The 19,714-nt window shown below is 35.4% G+C and overlaps 1 protein-coding gene across 7 annotated transcripts in view; it reads left to right on the forward strand.

The window, feature by feature from the left end:
- The window catches only part of TFCP2 (transcription factor CP2), a 70,367-nt gene extending 54,918 nt beyond the window's left edge, over positions 1 to 15,449 (forward strand). For 2 of the 7 annotated variants that reach the window (XM_017667683.3, XM_036992447.2), the window contains exons 4-15: positions 452 to 557; positions 4,122 to 4,228; positions 5,237 to 5,389; positions 6,191 to 6,301; positions 6,623 to 6,711; positions 8,291 to 8,357; positions 8,763 to 8,856; positions 9,710 to 9,800; positions 11,318 to 11,421; positions 11,834 to 11,976; positions 13,438 to 13,489; positions 13,915 to 15,449. In XM_017667683.3, the coding sequence (XP_017523172.1) occupies positions 452 to 557; positions 4,122 to 4,228; positions 5,237 to 5,389; positions 6,191 to 6,301; positions 6,623 to 6,711; positions 8,291 to 8,357; positions 8,763 to 8,856; positions 9,710 to 9,800; positions 11,318 to 11,421; positions 11,834 to 11,976; positions 13,438 to 13,489; positions 13,915 to 13,952 (1,155 nt within the window). In that variant the 3' untranslated portion in view covers positions 13,953 to 15,449. The remainder of the gene's footprint in view (positions 1 to 451; positions 558 to 4,121; positions 4,229 to 5,236; positions 5,390 to 6,190; positions 6,302 to 6,622; positions 6,712 to 8,290; positions 8,358 to 8,762; positions 8,857 to 9,709; positions 9,801 to 11,317; positions 11,422 to 11,833; positions 11,977 to 13,437; positions 13,490 to 13,914) is intronic. The other 5 variants (XM_017667692.3, XM_017667706.3, XM_017667698.3 and 2 more) reach the window with 5 other exon arrangements.
- Positions 15,450 to 19,714: the final 4,265 nt, after the last annotated feature.

Raw genomic sequence — 19,714 nt, forward strand, 5'->3', positions numbered from 1 at the left:
TTAATAAGCACCTCCACAAAGTAAGAGTAACAAAAGGAAGGTGATGGAAATAGTTCCTACTGCCCTCTGTGTTTACAGGTTGTATGGTAGTTTGCAAGCAGAGGACGTGAGTTTTCCATACACATCCGAACTGCTGAACTAAGTATTATGTGACCGGACATAGAAATGCTACCAGTAACAGCCCTTTATGCCTAGTTACCATAGGCCTGATGTTTAAGCCAAGTTTTAAATATGGTATCAGTTAACTATAAAGGTTATATCTGAGCATTTATAAAGTTTTCCCTGAAATAGACATTGGTATGATGTGAGTTTAGAAGGAAACAGGTCTTAAGAAAAGTAATTTTAGGTTGTATCTAGAAACCCAAATGGGAGTGACTCTTGCTAGCTTTCCTTTGTCAGCACTGATTATTAAGGGATCTTGTTATCATTTGATTTTTTTGCCTCCTTTCAGAGTATATTCCGTGTAGTGTTCCATGACAGACGGCTACAATACACCGAGCATCAGCAGCTGGAGGGCTGGAGGTGGAACCGACCTGGAGATAGAATTCTTGACATAGGTGAATTAAGAGAATCTGTTGCCCTGGAAAGCCTATTAGCATGGTCTGAGAGTTGGCTTTCTTTTCTTGATGTTTACCTTGATTCAAATGCTTCAGGGGCTCAATTAGCATGAACCTGGAAGTGGTTATACACTAAGCATAAAAAATTACCAGTATGACAATACTAAAATCAAAGTTGGAAATATAGATATATCAGTTTCATAACAGTTACATTCATTACCTCAGGGTGATTTTGTTTTTTTAAAAAATTTATTTGTGATAAAATATATATAACAAAATTTTAACTATTTTAACTATTTTTACTATTTTTAAGTATACAGGTCAGTGGCATTAAGTACATTTACATTGTTGTGCAGCCACCAGCTACCAACCATCTCCAGAGCTTTTTTCATCTTACAAAACTGGAACTGTGTACTCATGAAATAATAACTGCGTTTCTTCCTTTCCCCAGCCCCTGGTAACCACCATTCTACCCTTTGTCTGTATGGATTTGATTATTCTTGGTGCTCATATAAGTAAAATCATCCAGCATTTGTCTTTTTGTGATTGGCTTATTTCACTTAGTGTAGTCTTCAGGGTTTATCCATGTAGTAGCATGTGTCAGAGTTTCTTCCCTTTTTAAGGCTGAGTAATATTCCTTTGTGTACATGTTTATCTCCATTCATCCCTCAGCAGACATTTGGGTTGACTCCACCTTTGGGCTATTGTGAATAATGCTGCTGTGAACATGGGTGTACGAATATTTGTTCCATATTTCAGTTCTTTCAGACATACAACCAGAAGTGGAATTGCTAGATCATACAGTACCTATTTTTAATTTTTTGAGGAGCCACTGAATTGTTCTCCAAAGCAGCTGCATATTTTACATTCCCATCAGAAGTGAACAGGATTCTAATTATTACTCTACCTCCTTGTCAACACTTGCTTGCTCTTTCTTTTGTTCTTTCTTTTGTTCTTTCCTTTCATTCTTTCTTGCCATTGTAATAAATGTAAAATGATGATTAGTGATGTTGGGCATCCTTTCTTGTGCTGATTGGTTATTTGTATGTCTTCTTTGGAGAAATGTGTATTCAAGTCCTTTGCCCATTTTTGGATCTGGTTGGTTGGTTTTGTTGTTGAGTTATGGAAGTTTTTTGTATTTTATGGATAATAATCCCATATCAGATACATGATTTGTAATCTTTTCTCCCATCCTGTGTGGGTTGTCTTTTCACTGTGTTGTAATATCCTTTAATGCGCAAAAATTTTTAATTATGATGTAATACAGTTTACTTTTTTTTTAAATTGCTTGTGCTTTTCGTGTTAGCTAAGAAATCGAGGCAAAATCCAGTGTCTGGAAGCTTTTCCTGGTGTGCTTTCTCCTGAGAGTTTTACAGTTTCAGATCTTAAATTTAGATGTTTGATCCAATTTTTAGTTAATTTTTGTAAATGGTGTAAAGGGTTTGACTTCATTGCTTGCATATGAATACCCAGTTTTCCCAACACCATTTGTTGAAAAGACTATTCTTTCCCCATGGAATGCTCTTGGCACCTTTGTAGAAAATCATTTGATCATATGTGTGAGGATTTATTTCTGGACCCTTTATTCTGTTCTGTTTGTCTGTATGGCCACCTTTATGCCAGTACCACACTGTTTTTTAATTTTTAATTTTTTTATTGAAGTATTATTGGTATACAATCTTATGTTGGTTTCAATTATACAACACAATGGTTCAACAGTTATCCATATTATTAAATCCTTACCCTTCTAGTGTAGTCACTATCTGTCAACATAATAAGATATTACAGAATCATTAACTGTATTCTCAATGCTGTACTACCATCCCTGTGACCAGCTTATACTGTGGTTGTGAATTATTGTTCCTCTTTATCCCCTTCCTTCCCTCTCCCCCACCCCTTTCCCTTGATAGCCAGTAGTCCTTTCTCAGTGTCTATGAGTCTACTGCTGTTTTGTTCCTTCTGTTTTGCTTTGTTATTATACTCCACAAATAAGTGACATCATTTGGTATTTGTCTTTCTCCACCTGGCTTATTTCACTGAGCATAATACCCTCTAGATCCATACATGTTGTTGCAAATGGGAGGATTTCTTTTCTTTTTATGGCTGAATAGTATTCCATTGTATATATGTACCACATCTTTATCCATTCATCTACTGATGAACACTTAGGTTGCTTCCATTTCTTGGCTATTATAAATAGTGCTGCAATAAACATAGGGGTGCATATGTCTTTTTGATTCAGGGACTATGTTTTTTTTGGGTAAATTTCTAGGAGTGGAATTAACTGGAGTACCACACTGTTTTGATAATGGTAACTTTGTAGTAAGTTTTGAAATTGGGACATTTAAGACCTCCAACTTCGTTATTGTTCAAGATTGTTTTGTCTTTTCTGGTGTGATACTTATTTTGAGTAGTATGTAAAGGAGCCAGGTATTTTCCCAAAATGCTGTAAGTTCTTTTATGTTACTGATACCTGAGAGCCAGATTGGTGGTTTGTCTTACCTAAAGTAAAGAGACCTGGAATTAGATTCTATGTCTCTTGGTTTGCAGTTCAGGTTTTTTTCCTGCAATTTTGCTACACATAGTAGAATTTGTTTTTCTTAAATCATATGACATGAGGGAAGGCTCTTTGCAAACATACATGCAGTCTTCTCTTCATGAATGTCCTTTTACTCCCAGCATCTGTGTCTTTGATATCCTATTGGTTATTATCTCCTATTATTAAATCTAGTTGTTAAATCTAAATACTAATTTTGCCTGAGAAAACACTGTTTCTCATGCAGATATCCCGATATCTATTTGATGAGTTGACCTTAGGATGAATCCAACACAACTAACATTGTCAGACCCACCTAATGCTTTCTTGTTTGAATCATTGATCCTAAAACAGGAGTATAGTTATAGCGTGGTTATGATAATGATAATAAATACCAGGCTGGCCACATCCCCCAGTTTGAATATTAATAGGAGAAGTCAGAGAATGATATTTGAGTACATGCCATGTGGAATGGAAAGCCAGATTCCACTAAAACACTTTCATTTTTGCTTCCCTCTTGAATGTAAAGCTTGTCACTCTGTTACAACATTATTTGATGGCTCCATAAGTCAGCATTATTCTTTATGTTTAATTATTCCTACTTCTATCTGTGATTCAATGCATTCTGCCTTTTTTCACACACTCTGCTTTATCCTTCTCCAGCAGTCCTTTAGTGTACTTCTAATAGTAACACTAATCTTAAGACTCTAAGTGGAGCAGATTATATTACAATATTCATGACACTAGAGCTAGTATGTAGACTGAATCTACCTTTAAGTAGAATTCTGGCAAACCACTTTTAAATTGTCTTATTTTAAAGTCTTTTCAAAGTGGCAAAAAGACTCAAAAGGAAACTACTTAGATCAATTTTAGCTCTAGTCAAACCCTTTTCATTGGCAAAAAGAAGTTTTGGGTGTGATTCATAAACACTTTGGTAACTGGGGACCAAGTAATACAGAAATCAGTGTTCTCTTCTTTAATTCCAGTAGCCCTCAGAATTTTTCACTAATTGCCAATTTATTTCTCAGATATACCAATGTCTGTGGGTATAATCGATCCTAGGGCTAATCCAACCCAACTGAACACAGTGGAATTCCTTTGGGACCCTGCAAAGAGGACATCTGTGTTTATTCAGGTAAGGCATAGCAGATGGGGTTCCACTTACGAAGAGCATTTCTTACTACCAGTTTGTTTCTTGAAGGATAAAACATGTTGAATTTGAAATCTCTACAGGGTTGCAGCCTGTCAAGTCCAGACTCTTCAATATATGCCTGAGAGCAGTGAGGAATTTCTGAATTGCCCTTCTAATATCCCCAGTTTATTTATTTGTATCACCCAAAAATGCTTTATCATATTGTATTCTTTGGATATACCATAACTCCCCTGTTATGTAGCATTTAGGTTGTCCTAAATTTCCACTGTTATCCATAAAGCTATTTTCAACATCTTTACACTTAAAATTTATTTGCCTATCTGATTATGTCCATTGGGTGGAGTCCTTAAAAATTCTTATTTCTAATAATGATAAGTATGGTTTATTGAGTAGTTCCCATGAGATAGTCACTGTGTTAAGTAAATACTTCATATACATAATTTTATTTAAGACTTTGAACAATAAGGATATAGTCTTTGAGGCTTAGAGAAATTAACAACTTGCCCATGCTAGTTTGTGGTTGATCAAGGTTCTGCTGTTAAGATTTACCAAGCTCTTAGACTTTACTCAGTTGCCAAGCACACTATTTTTCCCTTTATTGCCCATGAGCTTTCACATTTACTATTTTCCCAGCATGGACAATGACTCTACTTTCTAAAATCTACCTTTTAGTCCAGAAACCTTTTACTAACAGAAGTCATTTCTCTTTTATATTAACTCTATTATCCAAAGCAGTTAATGAGTTTAGTTCCTCACAGTAGCTTTTGTTAGCATTAGATCTGTACATTTACTTTGTTTGCATTTGTGAGTCATTTAAGTTTTACTTATTTTGTCCATTAAATTCTTCAATATCAAAAAGGGACTCGATGTTTTCTTGTAGGTGTTTTGGGGGATTTTTTTAAGGTTTTGGTGTGAGTAGTTGCTCAGAACTGTTGCTAACTGGTTTGGCTAGCTAGCAGTACTGAAACTTGGATGTTGAATTCTTTTCAGGTGCACTGTATTAGCACAGAATTCACTATGAGGAAACATGGTGGAGAAAAGGGAGTGCCATTCCGAGTACAAATAGATACCTTCAAGGAGAATGAAAACGGGGAATATACAGAGCACTTACACTCAGCTAGCTGCCAGATCAAAGTCTTCAAGGTTTTTCTGGGCATTGTGTTGGTCCTTGTATCCTTTTTTCTTATCTTTCAAATTTAACATTAGCTACCAAGTCAGAAAGTCAACTTGTCTTTTTAAAAAAGCTATGAAAACTCAGTCTAAGCTAGAGTTATTGAAATAATTACTCAGATGCCTGGTAAAGAAATGTAAATGGGGATTGTCATGGGAGAAAGGGGAACTTGGATAAGGGAGCTAGAGGCAAAAACATGGATTTTCATTGAAAGCTCTTAAAGCTTGCTGAAATTATAAGCTCTTATAAAAACTCACAAAAATTATGAAAAGTTAAGTTTTGATTATATTCATACTTGATCTTCTTTCCTTATTTTGGTCTTTATTTTTATCACATGGATAAATATGTTCTCATTATAAAATATTCATTAATACAAAATTAATCAGAGCATGATACTGAAGTCCCTCTTTACCATTCCCCAACCTCTTCCCAGAGGTAACTGCTGCCATAATTTAGTATGTATTCTTCTAGTCCCCTTCTATACTTTTATATATTCATATATGTAGATATTACATTTTTTTTAAACATAAATAGGTTTGTACTGTATGAATTATTTGAGGCTTGCTTTGTTCAGTTAACTATGTGCTTTAGAGATCTTTCTATATCTATAGCTGTAGATCTTGTTCTTTTTCAACTCCATCAAACATTTAAATTTCTGATTTTCAAACTTAGGTGCAATGATGCATCTTGTCTCTGTGTCAGTGCACATATAACTTTGTTTCACATGTGACTGTTTAAGTTTTTGACACGTAACAAAATATTTCTCATTTCAGCCTAAAGGTGCAGATAGAAAACAAAAAACAGATAGAGAAAAAATGGAGAAACGGACACCTCATGAAAAGGAGAAATATCAACCTTCCTATGAGACAACTATCCTCACAGAGGTAAAAGGATTTCTTTTGGTGACAGTTTCAATCAATACTTTTTATTTTTAAAAGAAAAAATCCAATAATTTCCACAATAAACATGTATCTAATCATTATTTGTAACCTAACACTAGTATGGTGTTATATGTAAATTAGAAAAAAAACAAAACTTACCACTTTCCAGCCTTGTCAAAACTTACTGATCCTGAGTATATTCTCTTTTACTTACTAAACTAAGATTTGATCAAGATACGCTGTTCAAGTAATAATGTTTAAGTGTTCAGTGGAACACTACAGTTAAATGTACTTTTACATATTTAAGTTGTCATTTGTTTTTAGTGTTCTCCATGGCCTGAGATCACATATGTCAATAATTCCCCATCACCTGGCTTCAATAGTTCCCATAGCAGTTTTTCTCTTGGGGAAGGGTAAGTCTGGGAAATGGAATTATGTTGTATTTGTCCTAAGTATATATTCTTCCATTATTTTTCCATGAACAAAATTTTTCTAAATTAATAAGCAGTTGTATTTGGTCAGTCTTTGATGGGTTTATGTATTATCTTTACAAGAGACTGAGAGTTTTATGTAGTCCTTTCACCTCTTTTTTCCTCCCATTAGAAAATAGCATTTATGGTTAGTTTTTAGTGATTAAGGGACTGATTTTTCTAGATCTTTCACTTCTCCCTATTACTGCTCATCTTGTGGTCATTTCACTTCCTAATCATACTTTCACCAGAATGGTCATTAGGAATTGAAACACAGTTGTATGAACACTAAAACTGTTTGGTGCTTATTAAGAATGATCCTTACACTTAATTTCTATGAATCTTTGATTGGAAAAGAAGGTTGAAAATGAGCTAAAATGAAGGTTTGGAATTATCTATGGGATGCATTTAATCTTGTCTTACTGTCTTTTACCATCAAGATAATTGAAAGTTGGTTCAGGTGCCTACTCCATTTAAAATAAGTTGTCTTATAGTCTTAGCATTTCTCACATATTCTATATACGCCATAATGAAATTTGAAATAGGCTACATAATGATCAAGTATATTGTTCGGTGGTAATGTTTGTTTTTTAATTTATGTAGGCTCTATGTTCAGTCTTCTAAAAATTTTAAGGTAGCTTAAATATTCAAAATGTAACAATTAAGAATAAAAATAGGTAGAAGTTATAGAAGATAACTAGGGCCCTGAGATAAGTTAATTACTAAATTTGATCCTGAATTTGAATTTTGCAGCTAAGGTGAAAAAAGGAGAAAAAGATCTATTTTGAAAGAAAAGTCTCTTACCATTCAAATGGCTTATGCAGTCTACTTATAGGCAATTTAAAATAATATATAGGATTTACAATTTGTGTTCTTAAAATTCTTCTCTTCGTCATCACTTCATTAATAGGCTCACATTTTTCTCCTATAAAAGAACTAAGCATTATGGAAAGAGACATCCTATAGAGCAAAGGAAAGTATAGGGAAAAACCAAAGATGTGGGGACAGCCTGTAGATCACAAATTAGCAGTAGTTTTTGAAGCTGCTTAAAAAATAATGAGGTGTTTTCCATTATAAAAGTATGCAGTCACATTGCACTGCATAAGCTTTCTTCCAGTACTTTTTTCTGTATATGTTTGTATGTATCTTGGTATATTTAATATAGTAGTAATACATTGATTATGTTTATGTTCCGATACTTTTAGTTTCTATTCTTATATATTTCTTAAGTTAAATATCATTTATGCCATAACTTATCTAATCAGTCCCAACTTAAGAAATTTTGATATTTATTCAATTTCCCCAATAATAAAAAATGCTGCAAATGACTCTCCCCTTCTCCCTATAAAGTCTTTACATTAAGTTAACAGATAATAGAAATGTTGGGTCTAAGAGTAGGAATGTTTTATGAGAGCACAGATTCCTTTCAATCTCTAACTTAAAATTTATGAGGATGAGGAATGAGATGATGAATCCTAGTATGTGTCATGGACTCATCCTTTCATTTACAATGTCTCTTTAGAAATGGTTCACCAAATCACCAACCAGAGCCACCCCCACCAGTCACAGATGTAAGTCTAAAGTTAAATGTAAGTGATTTGCAATGTCTAATAATACTTTGATGACTGTGCAATGCAGTAGAAATGCTCAACTATTGTAAGTTATTATCTACAATAGTAAATGTCTTATTCACTCATTATACAAACATTTATTGAATTTTGACTATGAACCAGACACTATGCTAGGGACTGGAGATAAGAAACAAGTAATACAGGGCCCTTGCATTTAAGGAACTTAGAATCTGGTGGGGAAATAACGGTGGAATTCCATGGACATCTTGCATGGTTGAAGAAGACTTATGTGGTATAAACAACTTCCAAGCAAACTAGGCCTGCCTGAGTATGGGTGTGTTTGGCTGTGTGCTACCTAATGATGTAACAGATGAATCTTTTTAATTACCGCCCCCCTCCAAAAAAATGGTTTCTTTCTTTCAGAACCTCTTGCCAACAACCACACCTCAGGAAGCTCAGCAGTGGTTGCATCGAAATCGTTTTTCTACATTCACAAGGCTTTTTACAAACTTCTCAGGTTAAATTTGCTTGTTCTTTTGTTTTTCTAAGCACAGGATATTCTTTTATGTTCTAGAGCCTCCTGGTATCCATGTGTGTCTCTGTGTGTGATCTTAGTGCATTTTTCTGATTAAATGAATTTCATAGAACCTTTCAGACTTTCTCACCAGCTGCATCTGTGCTGTGAAATACTTTAAAAAGGCATGTTAGTTTAAACCCAGTTTAACTTAAAAATGTTTATTCTGTGTAACTTTTTAAAATGCATATTCCATACAGTATTTTATCAAGGCAGCATTTGCAGGTAGCCTGAAATTTCCCCCTTTTATCACTATATTGTATTTCATTTGTACATTCTACTTTTATTTAGCATTTTCTGTGCACCAGGGATGGTAGAAATACACTAATGGATAAGGCATACTTCCTCATTATTCACCATCTAGTATCAAAAAAATAAGCCAAACTAAACCAAAATATAACCCTGAAAAAATAGTTGTGATGCAGTAGATAAGTGGTACAAAATTTGGGGAAGGGTCTGGAGTTAGGGAATGTGTTGCAGGAGGTGAATCTTGGGGGACAAGGAGGAGTCTGTTGGACAGACAGTTGGAGGATATTTCAAGGCAGGAGGAACAATTTGCTTATTAGACATGGTCAGTATGATGAAAGCATAGGGCTGAGTGGAGAGGTTAATTAGGTGGGAATGGAGGCAGGAGAGGAAGCAGGAGCCAGGTCATGGAGGGCCTTATACACCATGCGAAAGATTATAGACTATATAGCATACTAGTAATGAGGTGCCCTTGTAAAAGCCCATTTTAATAGTCATTAACAAAGAGAATCTTTGCCTTTATCACCCATTTTTTTAATATTTATTCCAGGGGCAGATTTATTGAAACTAACTAGAGATGATGTAATCCAAATCTGTGGCCCCGCAGATGGGATCAGACTTTTTAATGCACTAAAAGGCCGGTATGTAATTAGTGTTAAAATATTAATGCAGTTGGATTTCAGATGGGTTTGAATTTAGGGACTCTTCACATTACTCTTTGCACAGCTAAATACAGCTTGTCAAAACATTCTTTTGAATGCCAGCAATGTACCAAATAAACAAAGATGAAAACTGTTCTTTTCTACATTTGATCCAGGGAATTACCCATAATATCCCATTTTTCATTTTTAGGTAGTTTTTTCATTCAGTAAATATTCATTGTCCTTATTATGAACCAAGTATTGTTATAGGCTCTGGGGGCACACTGGTGAGCAAAATAGACAAGTTGACCACTATAGTGGAGTTTACTTTCTAATAGGGAGAGAGATAAAGATAGAAACAGTAAGTGTTATGACTAATGATTAGTGCTTTGAAGGAAAACAAACAAAAGAAGGCTGTCCCCTATGGAGTACCCAGCATAAGGTCAGAAAAGACCTCTTTGAGAAGTGGGTATTTCAACTGAATTATGAGAAGATTGGAAGCTGTGGGGTCATATGAGGGAAGAGTGTTCTAGGCAGAAGTAACAACACGTGCAAAATCCTTGAATCAGTTTTAAGTGGAGGTGAGGTGATTCTTAAGTTTGGACAGGAATTACTTAAGTGTCTACTTTCAAATACTACTTATAATACAGAGTAAATTGTAGTTCCTATTTGGGATTTACATTTCGAATAGGTACTAGTAATATTGATGGGAAAAACATGTGGGTTAATAATGCCACAGAACCAAAGCAGTGACTAAATAATGAAACACATAGTGAAGTATTAATGTTTGGGAACATCACAAAAGATATTGAATCAGGTTGGCTGTAATCTTGGAATATTTAAAGAAAGAGGTGAAATTCAGGAGTTGATGTGGAGACAAAAGAATGGCTCTTTCATTTTTTAGTGTGTTACCTAAAGAGTGTTGAGAAATAGGAAGGAATAAGATGATCCAAATTAGAGGTGATTGAATATCATTGTCAAAGAAGAAAGAACAGGAGGAAAGCTTCAGCTACTTAGGAGAAGGTAATGAAGGAAATAGATTCTCCAGTTTACTATATTAGTGTTTCTAAGTAAAAGGTCTATCTTGAACCTGACCCATGAAACAGTGACTCATACATTTTGAATATTGTTCACCTTTAATCAAAGTTCACAAACTCAAAATGACTGCAGAGGCCCCATGGAAATGAGTGGCAGTCAGGTCTGGGGTACACTGAAGAATGCATGCACCATGCAAGGAGAACAGCTGATTATTTTATTGTAAGAATGGGGCTCAGACTGCAGATCTGAGTTTTCAAAAACCCCAAATTCAGAGGTTCACATGCTGTTGTTGGAATGAATTTAAACACACATGTATCCCCGACAATGGCAAGCTAATAAAGCAAATGAGCTGTGCTGGCCCAAGGGCTGCCAGTTTTCAACCCTTGCTCTACAGTAGTAATTTAGACACACAAGTTCTTCCCTAAAATGTGCTTGTCATGAAGCATACAAGACTCACAACCTGTGATTTTCCTTCTTAGGATGGTGCGCCCGCGGCTGACCATTTATGTTTGTCAGGAATCCTTGCAGCTGAGGGAGCAGCAGCGGAAACGTGAGGATGGAGACTCAGACGGTACTTTCTTCGGTAGGTCATTCTGGACAGGCCGGGACAGATAGGAAGAGGTGACATATGACTTAGAGAATGTGTGGCGGGAATTCATCAAACAGATTCAGCATTTGCTGGAAGTAATGGTAACTGCTAATGTTCATAAGTTCCTAATACATAGCAGGCACTACTCTCAGCACATCTGCAAGCTTTAACTTGTACAACTAGTATCTGCTCTTTGCAGTAGATTTTGTTGTTATTGCTAACATTTAGATGAGGAAAATGAGGCTTAAGGATGTTAAGTAGTTGCCTCAGATCATATCGCTGAGGCATGATTTGAACTCAGGCAGTGTGCCTCTGAGTCCTGCAGACAGCTGGGCATTCTGAGTGACCAGACCTCTGAGAGCAGAGAAACTTTGTACTGACTGGCCTTGCTCTCTCCCTTTTGCAGTGTACCATGCCATCTATCTTGAAGAACTGACAGCTGCTGAACTGACAGAAAAAATTGCTCAGCTTTTCAGCATTTCCCCTTGCCAGATCAGCCAGATCTACAAGCAGGGGCCAACAGGAATCCACGTGCTCATTAGTGATGAGGTAGATTTTCAGCGCAGCCGAGTCACCAAGAACAGTTTGTCAGGGCATGTGACAAGAGCAAGAGCAGTTCTCCTCGGGTAGAGTGCTCTGCTTTCCTGCACCAGGGCTTTTCAAGTGTTTTCACCTGCTTACTTTCTAAAATAATTTTTGAATACCATGTATCCCTTGCACATTTTTAAGTTTACTTAAGAGTTTTTAAGTAGTTGCAAAAGGTGTTGTTTCTGGGCATATGATATTTAAAAATGAAATGGTTACATTACTCTATTGTGTATTCCATGTAAGCTAAATATAAGCATGATTTAATATCACCTTCTTCCGTTTTAAAGTATACATGAATATACTTTTCTTTAACAGAATTTTTATAACATTTCTTTGTTTCCTTGAACTCATATTCCCATTTACTTCCTCTATAGAATTTTGTCTTACCATAACCTATTTTTATGTTTGAATATCTTTTATTAATTTTGCTACCATGTTGCTTTGAAACAAATGTTTGTTTCAGAAAAAAACTTATTTCAACTGAAATTGAAAAATTATCTTTTCTGAATAGAATTATCACCAATTAATATAAACATATTACATATTTTGATAAGTGATTATTAAACATTAAGAAAAGAACATTAAGAATTGACCTATTAATGAGATGGCTGAGATTGTTTGATTCCCTACCCCCAATCCTACCCATAATTAATTAATCTATAGGTGAATACTCTTTTATTGCTAGAATGAAATAGATTCAGCATTGACTCCATTCTGTTTTTTCCCCTAGTTCTAAGTGCTGTTGAACCCGATTCACATAAACTGATAGACAAGAATGGATATAATAGCATCACTGGATATTTTTTTTAACTTCTGAGCTGTGTGCCAAAAATTATATAATGATGTTATAAAAATTATTTTGAATCACTTGTCATATGGCAATTTGTGATTAGATCATTTTTCCATCATAGTGGAAGGAAAGAATTGGAAACCACATGTCTCACACAAGAGTTAGTTACACAGTCAGTAGAGTTCACGTTTGCAGTTACACTTTGGCTTCCTGAAGACTGTTATACCCCAGCACAGTGCATTTTGGTAGGATTCCAGGAGGGTGGAACTCATGCCTTTATTTTATAAAATGGGAGAAGAAATTTTGAGAAGGGAAAATGGGAAAGGAAAACTCAAGATGTTTTCAGGCAGTTTTAGGAAAGAATACATACAGAAGTTGAAGACCTGGAAGTCACTCCTTCCCCGTGGGCCTGTCAGTATCCTGTCCCTTGGAAAGGTTAACCCAGGAAAATGCACACTACAATTTTAAGACCACTGTTTTAGACTGCTTAGCTTTTAAGAATAAAAACGAAATAGGGGAGAAACAAAGGATTATTTTTCGATTAAATTCAATGTAATAAAAAGCCACATAGTCCAAATATGTGCAACAAACCAAAGTACTTAGTAATCAGCAAATTTTCTTGCTTTTTTCAGATGATACAAAACTTTCAGGAAGAAGCCTGTTTTATTCTGGATACAATGAAAGGTAATAAAATACTAAGACAAATGCCTCTCTCTAAGAAGTTTGAGAATTTTTTTTCCTACTTCACTTCTTTGAGGAGAGAGGGAAAGTATCAACCACAATATTTGAGGAGACAAAGTGACATTTTTAAGAGATTGTTCCTTTGTGTGTTTGACTTCTTGCCATTATCAGAGTAGAACAGGTGTAACTGATGACTCTCCGCCATGCTCTTCCACCTTCCATGGACAAATGAGGAAATTGAGGCATGTTGTTTTTATAGTGCAATTTATTATAAGTATTCTGTGATAACTAGTAAGTATGCTGCCCTTTGTCCTGTTGAGGTTATTTTTTCCTTCTCAAAAGAACCTTGCCATGTTTTTTTAAAATCCCACTGTGATTTAGAGGTGACTGAAGATTATTCTCTCTCTCTCTCTCTCTTTTTCTTACAGCAGAAACCAGTGATAGCTATCATATCATATTGAAGTAGGTGTGGGCATTCCAGACCTCAGTGGCTGCTGCTTCCTTTACCTTTTGGAAACTCCACTCTTGAAGGGATCACTAATGGAGATTTGAAGGTCTGCAGGAACCTGGCCCATTTGACTGTGGGGTTGTCCAAGCCATGGAGACAGAATCTATGCCATCTGTGTTGGTCCAAGCTCTTGTGGCATGCACAGATTATTGCCCAACATGCATTTCTGCAGCTATTTCTTAGTTAAAATTTCTGGACCCTGTTGTTGAATATCAGTAGAAACTCCCCATCATTTAGGGTGTATGTAGGGCATAATGATGATGAAACTTGTGTAATGTTGAATGGAAAGATGTTAAATGTTGTGATATGAAGCCATATAACTTTTTTCCTAATATAAAAGTGAACATCTATATTCCTAGGACTAGATTAGATCATCTTCAATCTCTTTTGCATCAAACATACTAGCTTTTTGCAACAATTGGCCCCTGCTCCTGAAAACCTCATCAAAGAGAAGAAATACACAGATAGAATAGAATTTTTCCTTGGTTCCCCAGTTATACTATGACTAATAGTAATAGCTAACCTTCATTTAGCATTTACTTATTCCAGGTAGTGTGGTAAATTCTTTAAATGGATTATCTTGTTTAAACCCTCTTAATAAGCCTGTGTGAAGGAGCTAATAATGATCCCTAAGTGAAGGTGAGGAAATGGAGACATATAGTGGCTGAGCAGTTTGCTAAAGTAACAGGCAGCTAGCAAGTAGAGACACTGACACCCAGCACAAGGCTGCCTGGCTCTTACCAACCGCCATCCCTTACTGCCACCCTTGCAGTTCCCTGTTAAGTCATTGTTCTTACTGTGACTCTGCTGGTGACTAGGACATGACACTAAGTGAGAGGTGAGGAATCAACTACTGAAAGGGACAAACCACACCTAAATAATGATGAACACATCAAGACCTACAAAAAAATGAGAACATAGATGCCCTTTAAGCATCATCAGTGAACAGATTCACAGAATTTGAGGTGTGAAAACTAGGGATTATCTGTAACTCCCAAAACTCACTGTTCTTGAATGACCTTTTCAAACTGTTTATTCATGAGTTAGGCTAACCCCTACTTTCTGTTTCCCCCCTGCATCTTCTCTTGGTATAAGAAGTTCTTTTACTCACATAGTGTTCTCTTACATAAGCATTACAAGGTATTCATTCCAATCCCAGTCACATTTTACCATATATTTTTGTTGTTTTTAAAGAATGATCGCACGTGTGTGTGTGTGTGTGTGTGTGTGTGTGTGTGTGTGTGTACAGTGTGTGTGTGCGACTATGGGTCTTCTTTTTTCACATACAAAGTTTTATCTAGAAATCCCTTTACCCATTATGTTGAAGCGAAAAAGACAATGCTCAAAGATTATGTATTGAAATGGGATCAGTGTGTATGTGTTTTTAAAACATTTGATAAAATTTAAATGTTTTTATCAGAGATTTTTGTTCATTAAAATCAACCTGCAACATGGTCTGATTTCTTTTGGTTTGAGACATTTCTAGTCGTATTAAATTCCTAGGACTGGTTCTCAGCTTCAGGGTAGTCCGCTCTCTCCTTGGCAGGCTGCTGGGGTTGGCTGGCTGGTTGTTTTCCTATTTTACCTGAATAATTGGCTGGGAGGCTTGGACTAGATCACTTTTAAAATTTCTTCTAAATCTTAATCTATGCCTCTACTGCAAATTATATTCATATACTTACTATCAGTTATACTTAATAATTCTTACTTGGAGTTAGTTTTTTTTTAGAGTAGACTTCAAATTTATAGAAATAAATGTATGCAAACTTGTTAGTCTACAGGTCCTTAATTAACCTGAAAATCTCTTCTGCTTTCTTTAGCTCCAAAAAATTATTTAAAATGCCAATGCCATATAAGTGTTAAGAATTGGTATAGTGATAGAACGTGATGATTCAACTTGCCTTAAAAAAAAAATCACATCCATTTACTATTGATTTTTCAATTAAATGAAAAATTTTAAACTAGCATTTTCATTGTGAAAGTACTATACAAAGTGGTAAGTTCAAACAATAAATAAGGGTGTAACTTTGTCTACTTACCTCCTAGTCCCACTCTATGGAGTAATCATTGCAAAAAAAGTTTCTTTCCCCCATTTCCCCCTTCTCTCTCTCACACGCACACAAATACTTAGAAGCACTCATCTTACACTAATCATCTGTAATTTGCTTTTTGCATTTAATGTATCTTGAGCATCTTCCTATATTAGAATTTATAGTTCTATACCATTCTTTTTAAAATTGACATTCCTCTTGTGGATGCCATTTAGGTTAAGCCATTGAACATGCATCTTCATAAGTTCTTTGCATATATCTCTGAGATACAGCCTGAGAAATACAATTTGCTGGATTGTACCTTTTTAACAAAGTGATAATTGATATTTAAAATAAAGTTAGATGGTTTAATGTTTCTCTTTGTGTGAGGGTACAAGAGGAGAGTGGTTAGATTTCAGGCCTTCCTGAGAAGCAGAGTAGCCTATTTTCCTTATATTGTCTGTTCTGTTTCATTGAACTATAATAGGTCCCATGTATAACAATCAGCTGTATAAAGACTTGATAGGTAAAATAGAATTAACTGGAAAATAAAAGGAGGGAGATCATCGCAGGTCTGTAAGTATTAAGTACTAAATATGGCTAGTAAGTAATAAGATTGTCCAATATAATGGCCCAGTAAGAATGTTTGCCCACATAAATGATTTATTTAAGAAGCCATTAAAGGGAGGGGAAATGGAGATGGTCAGATTGTCAGGAAACAGATTATAGTACAACAAATACAAGACAACCAGAGTCTGAAAAATCTAAGACAGGTCTACATGATGGGGCAGATTGTTCTGATTCCTGGAAGTCAGGTAGAGTCAGGCACTTGGTATGTAGTGAAGGGTAGAGCATGATCTTACCACCATGAGTCAGAGGAGCATGGGGAAGCCTGGCAGCTTGGTATAATGAAACTAGCCATTTCTAATTTATGCCTAATGAAGGAGTGTTCTGAAAACCCTTTGTGACCCCAAGTATTCTGAGAAAATATTTTGTAAAGGGTTACTGCGGAGATTTGGGCTGTCTTGCAAACTACCACGAGGGATTGAATGATGCTTCAGCATTCAGCTTTGAAAGCAGCACAAATATGGGATGCAAATACTTGGTCAGTCAGGACTAAGCTTATCCCTCTCTGCTATAGCTTTTTCTCTGGCCAGCACCTACAATTCTGGATAGCTTGGGACTGGAAAGCTAAAGTGAGCCAATTTATCATTTTATTGAATCCTTAGTTGGCTTCCTTAACCATGGATGGTTCTTCTATGGGAATGTGATCTGTTATGGCCTCTACTGGTCTGTTAATGAGAACTCAACAGGAATGGCAGTCTCAACAGGAATGACACAAATGCCCCACCTAGCTGCCTTCATATGATGGTTAATCTGGAGTAATTCCTCATCATTCTGCTTCTCCTAAAATACTCTGTTTTCTTAGTTGTGGGCTAAGAATTTTTCTGCCAGAATATTATTTTTAGTTCGTGATTAATTTTTTGTTTCATTATATGAATTCCAAGGCTGAAATGAGGAATGTGTTACCACTCCAAAATGAAATGAGCTAGAAAAGATGCCCTACATGACATGAGATTAGTGCCATCACCATGTTTTTTCTGTATTGTTAATATTTTATTTCTCCTCCTTGCTTCTTCTGATGACCTCATTTTACCTTTGACCTTAAACTTTCATCTATTTACACTTTCCTTTTCACTTCCAGATGTCCTCTGTGTTGTTCCTTGTGAACATAAGCCTATTCAACCAGTTACCTTGAAAACTGCAAGTAAGTTTTCTAAGTAACTAAGATAAGTCTATCATTTGCATTCTTAAATTCAGAGATTTAAAAGTTGTACACAAATATCACAGTTGGATTAATGTTAATTATAACGTAACTTGCTATTTAAAAACTGATAAATATTATATTATTTTGTACTGTATGGGATCTTTTGGGACATAAGTAGTAACCAGTTATCCATTATAATCTGTGTTTTCATATATTTTATAAGATGAGGTACACATTCCTCACTTTAATCATTATAGATTCCTGTTTTCTACCTGAGTTGTAATGTCTCATTTTTCATTTAAGGATTTAGTTAATATCTTTCCCTATACACCCTGGTAACTTTATTTCAAACTTTCATTCCCTATCTTTAGGCTTATTAAACTTGCCCTCTAAATTCACCTCTGTACTCTACTCCTCAAATCTGATGGTTATTTTGCTTTTTTAATAGGGCGTGTTTTATGGACATGTATAGATTAATTTGTGTATGTCCTACCTGAAACCTTCCTTAATGACATACATCTTCATTGTTTGTACTTTACAATTTCTGTAGCACTGGTTTTCCCAGATTTGCACATACTGATCTCTTTTTGTTAATAGCAGTTAGTCACAGAAGGTGCCTATCTCTCTAGATCTGGATTATAATTAAATGTAAGTTAGTAAAGTAGCATACAACTTCAGAGCTAAATCTGTAGGTTCCACATCCGAGAAACAAATACATTGCCTTAGATTTTTAATCTTAACTCTTTTTCTCTAAGAGGCTCATCACATACTTTATCTATTAATTTTCAACCCCCAACCCCAGAGAGTGTATTCTTATCTTTTGGTGGTAAAGAATAGTGGATACAATATATTTGGGGTTTTATAAGCCTGTGTTCAAGTCCCAGATCTTATTCTTCCTGGATATGACCTTGGACAAAATAATCTCTTAAATCTCAAGTTTCTCTTCTTAAAAAGGAAATAATACTTAATTCATAGAGTTGTTGGGGAGATTAAAAAGAATAAGACACAGTTTTATTTGTATGTAGCATTCTTATTTACTTGCTCAATAAACTTAGGATAATATTGACCACATGATCACTTCACATGTAGACATAATTGTGAGACAGGTGTGTAAACATCTTCTAGGACATGAAATCTGAGCTTCAGTTTTCATCTGTGGCTGCTGTTCTTGGTCATATGTCTTTTCTTCCTATTCTTTGATTTTTTTATGCTTAAAACAAACCACCCATCTGTGATTTGTGTGTTCTGAGCTAGTTCATACATATGTTGCAGTATGGTCTGGAACAAAGTAACATTTAGAATGAGATGTCCAATGTTATTTGCATATAATACATAATATATAATAATATTTCTTTTCATTTTTCTTTGTAGTTTCTATTCTACTACACTTGAACTTCCTGGTCATTGGCTTTCCACAAGCCCTACTTAGGCTGGAGGCAGATTGCAGTTGCTAGGGGTGAACTGACTCTATTATAGTAACTTATGATTCTATCAAGGTGATGAAATATGGTGAATAAGTGACTCTGTGGTAAGTTGTTGAGATGTTTGTTAGAAGTCCGGATGATCTTTTGACCTATCTCAGGCTTATTGCCAAATGGGATTCTACTACTCACACCCTTCTCAAAGGATATTATAACTTTGGTTTGACTGCTTTCTAGTTTGGTGTCATTAAACCTACGAAGCTTGGGCATTGAGGCTGATGGCACCTTGATGAATTTCTATGACTCAAAGGATCTGTAGGTATATGAGACACTTTTTTTAGCCTGCCCAGCATGGCCTTTAGGCAGATTTTTGTTGTTGTTGTTGTTAACTCATTGCAGAGTGGTCTGGATTCTCTTTTTGTCTTCTCTGTGTCCAGGAGAAACAGAATCATGAACATTTATACAGCACTGACTGTATTGTAAACATTTTATAGCATATTA

Source organism: Manis javanica, chromosome 10, assembly GCF_040802235.1.
Source record: "Manis javanica isolate MJ-LG chromosome 10, MJ_LKY, whole genome shotgun sequence".
NCBI lineage: Eukaryota > Metazoa > Chordata > Mammalia > Pholidota > Manidae > Manis > Manis javanica.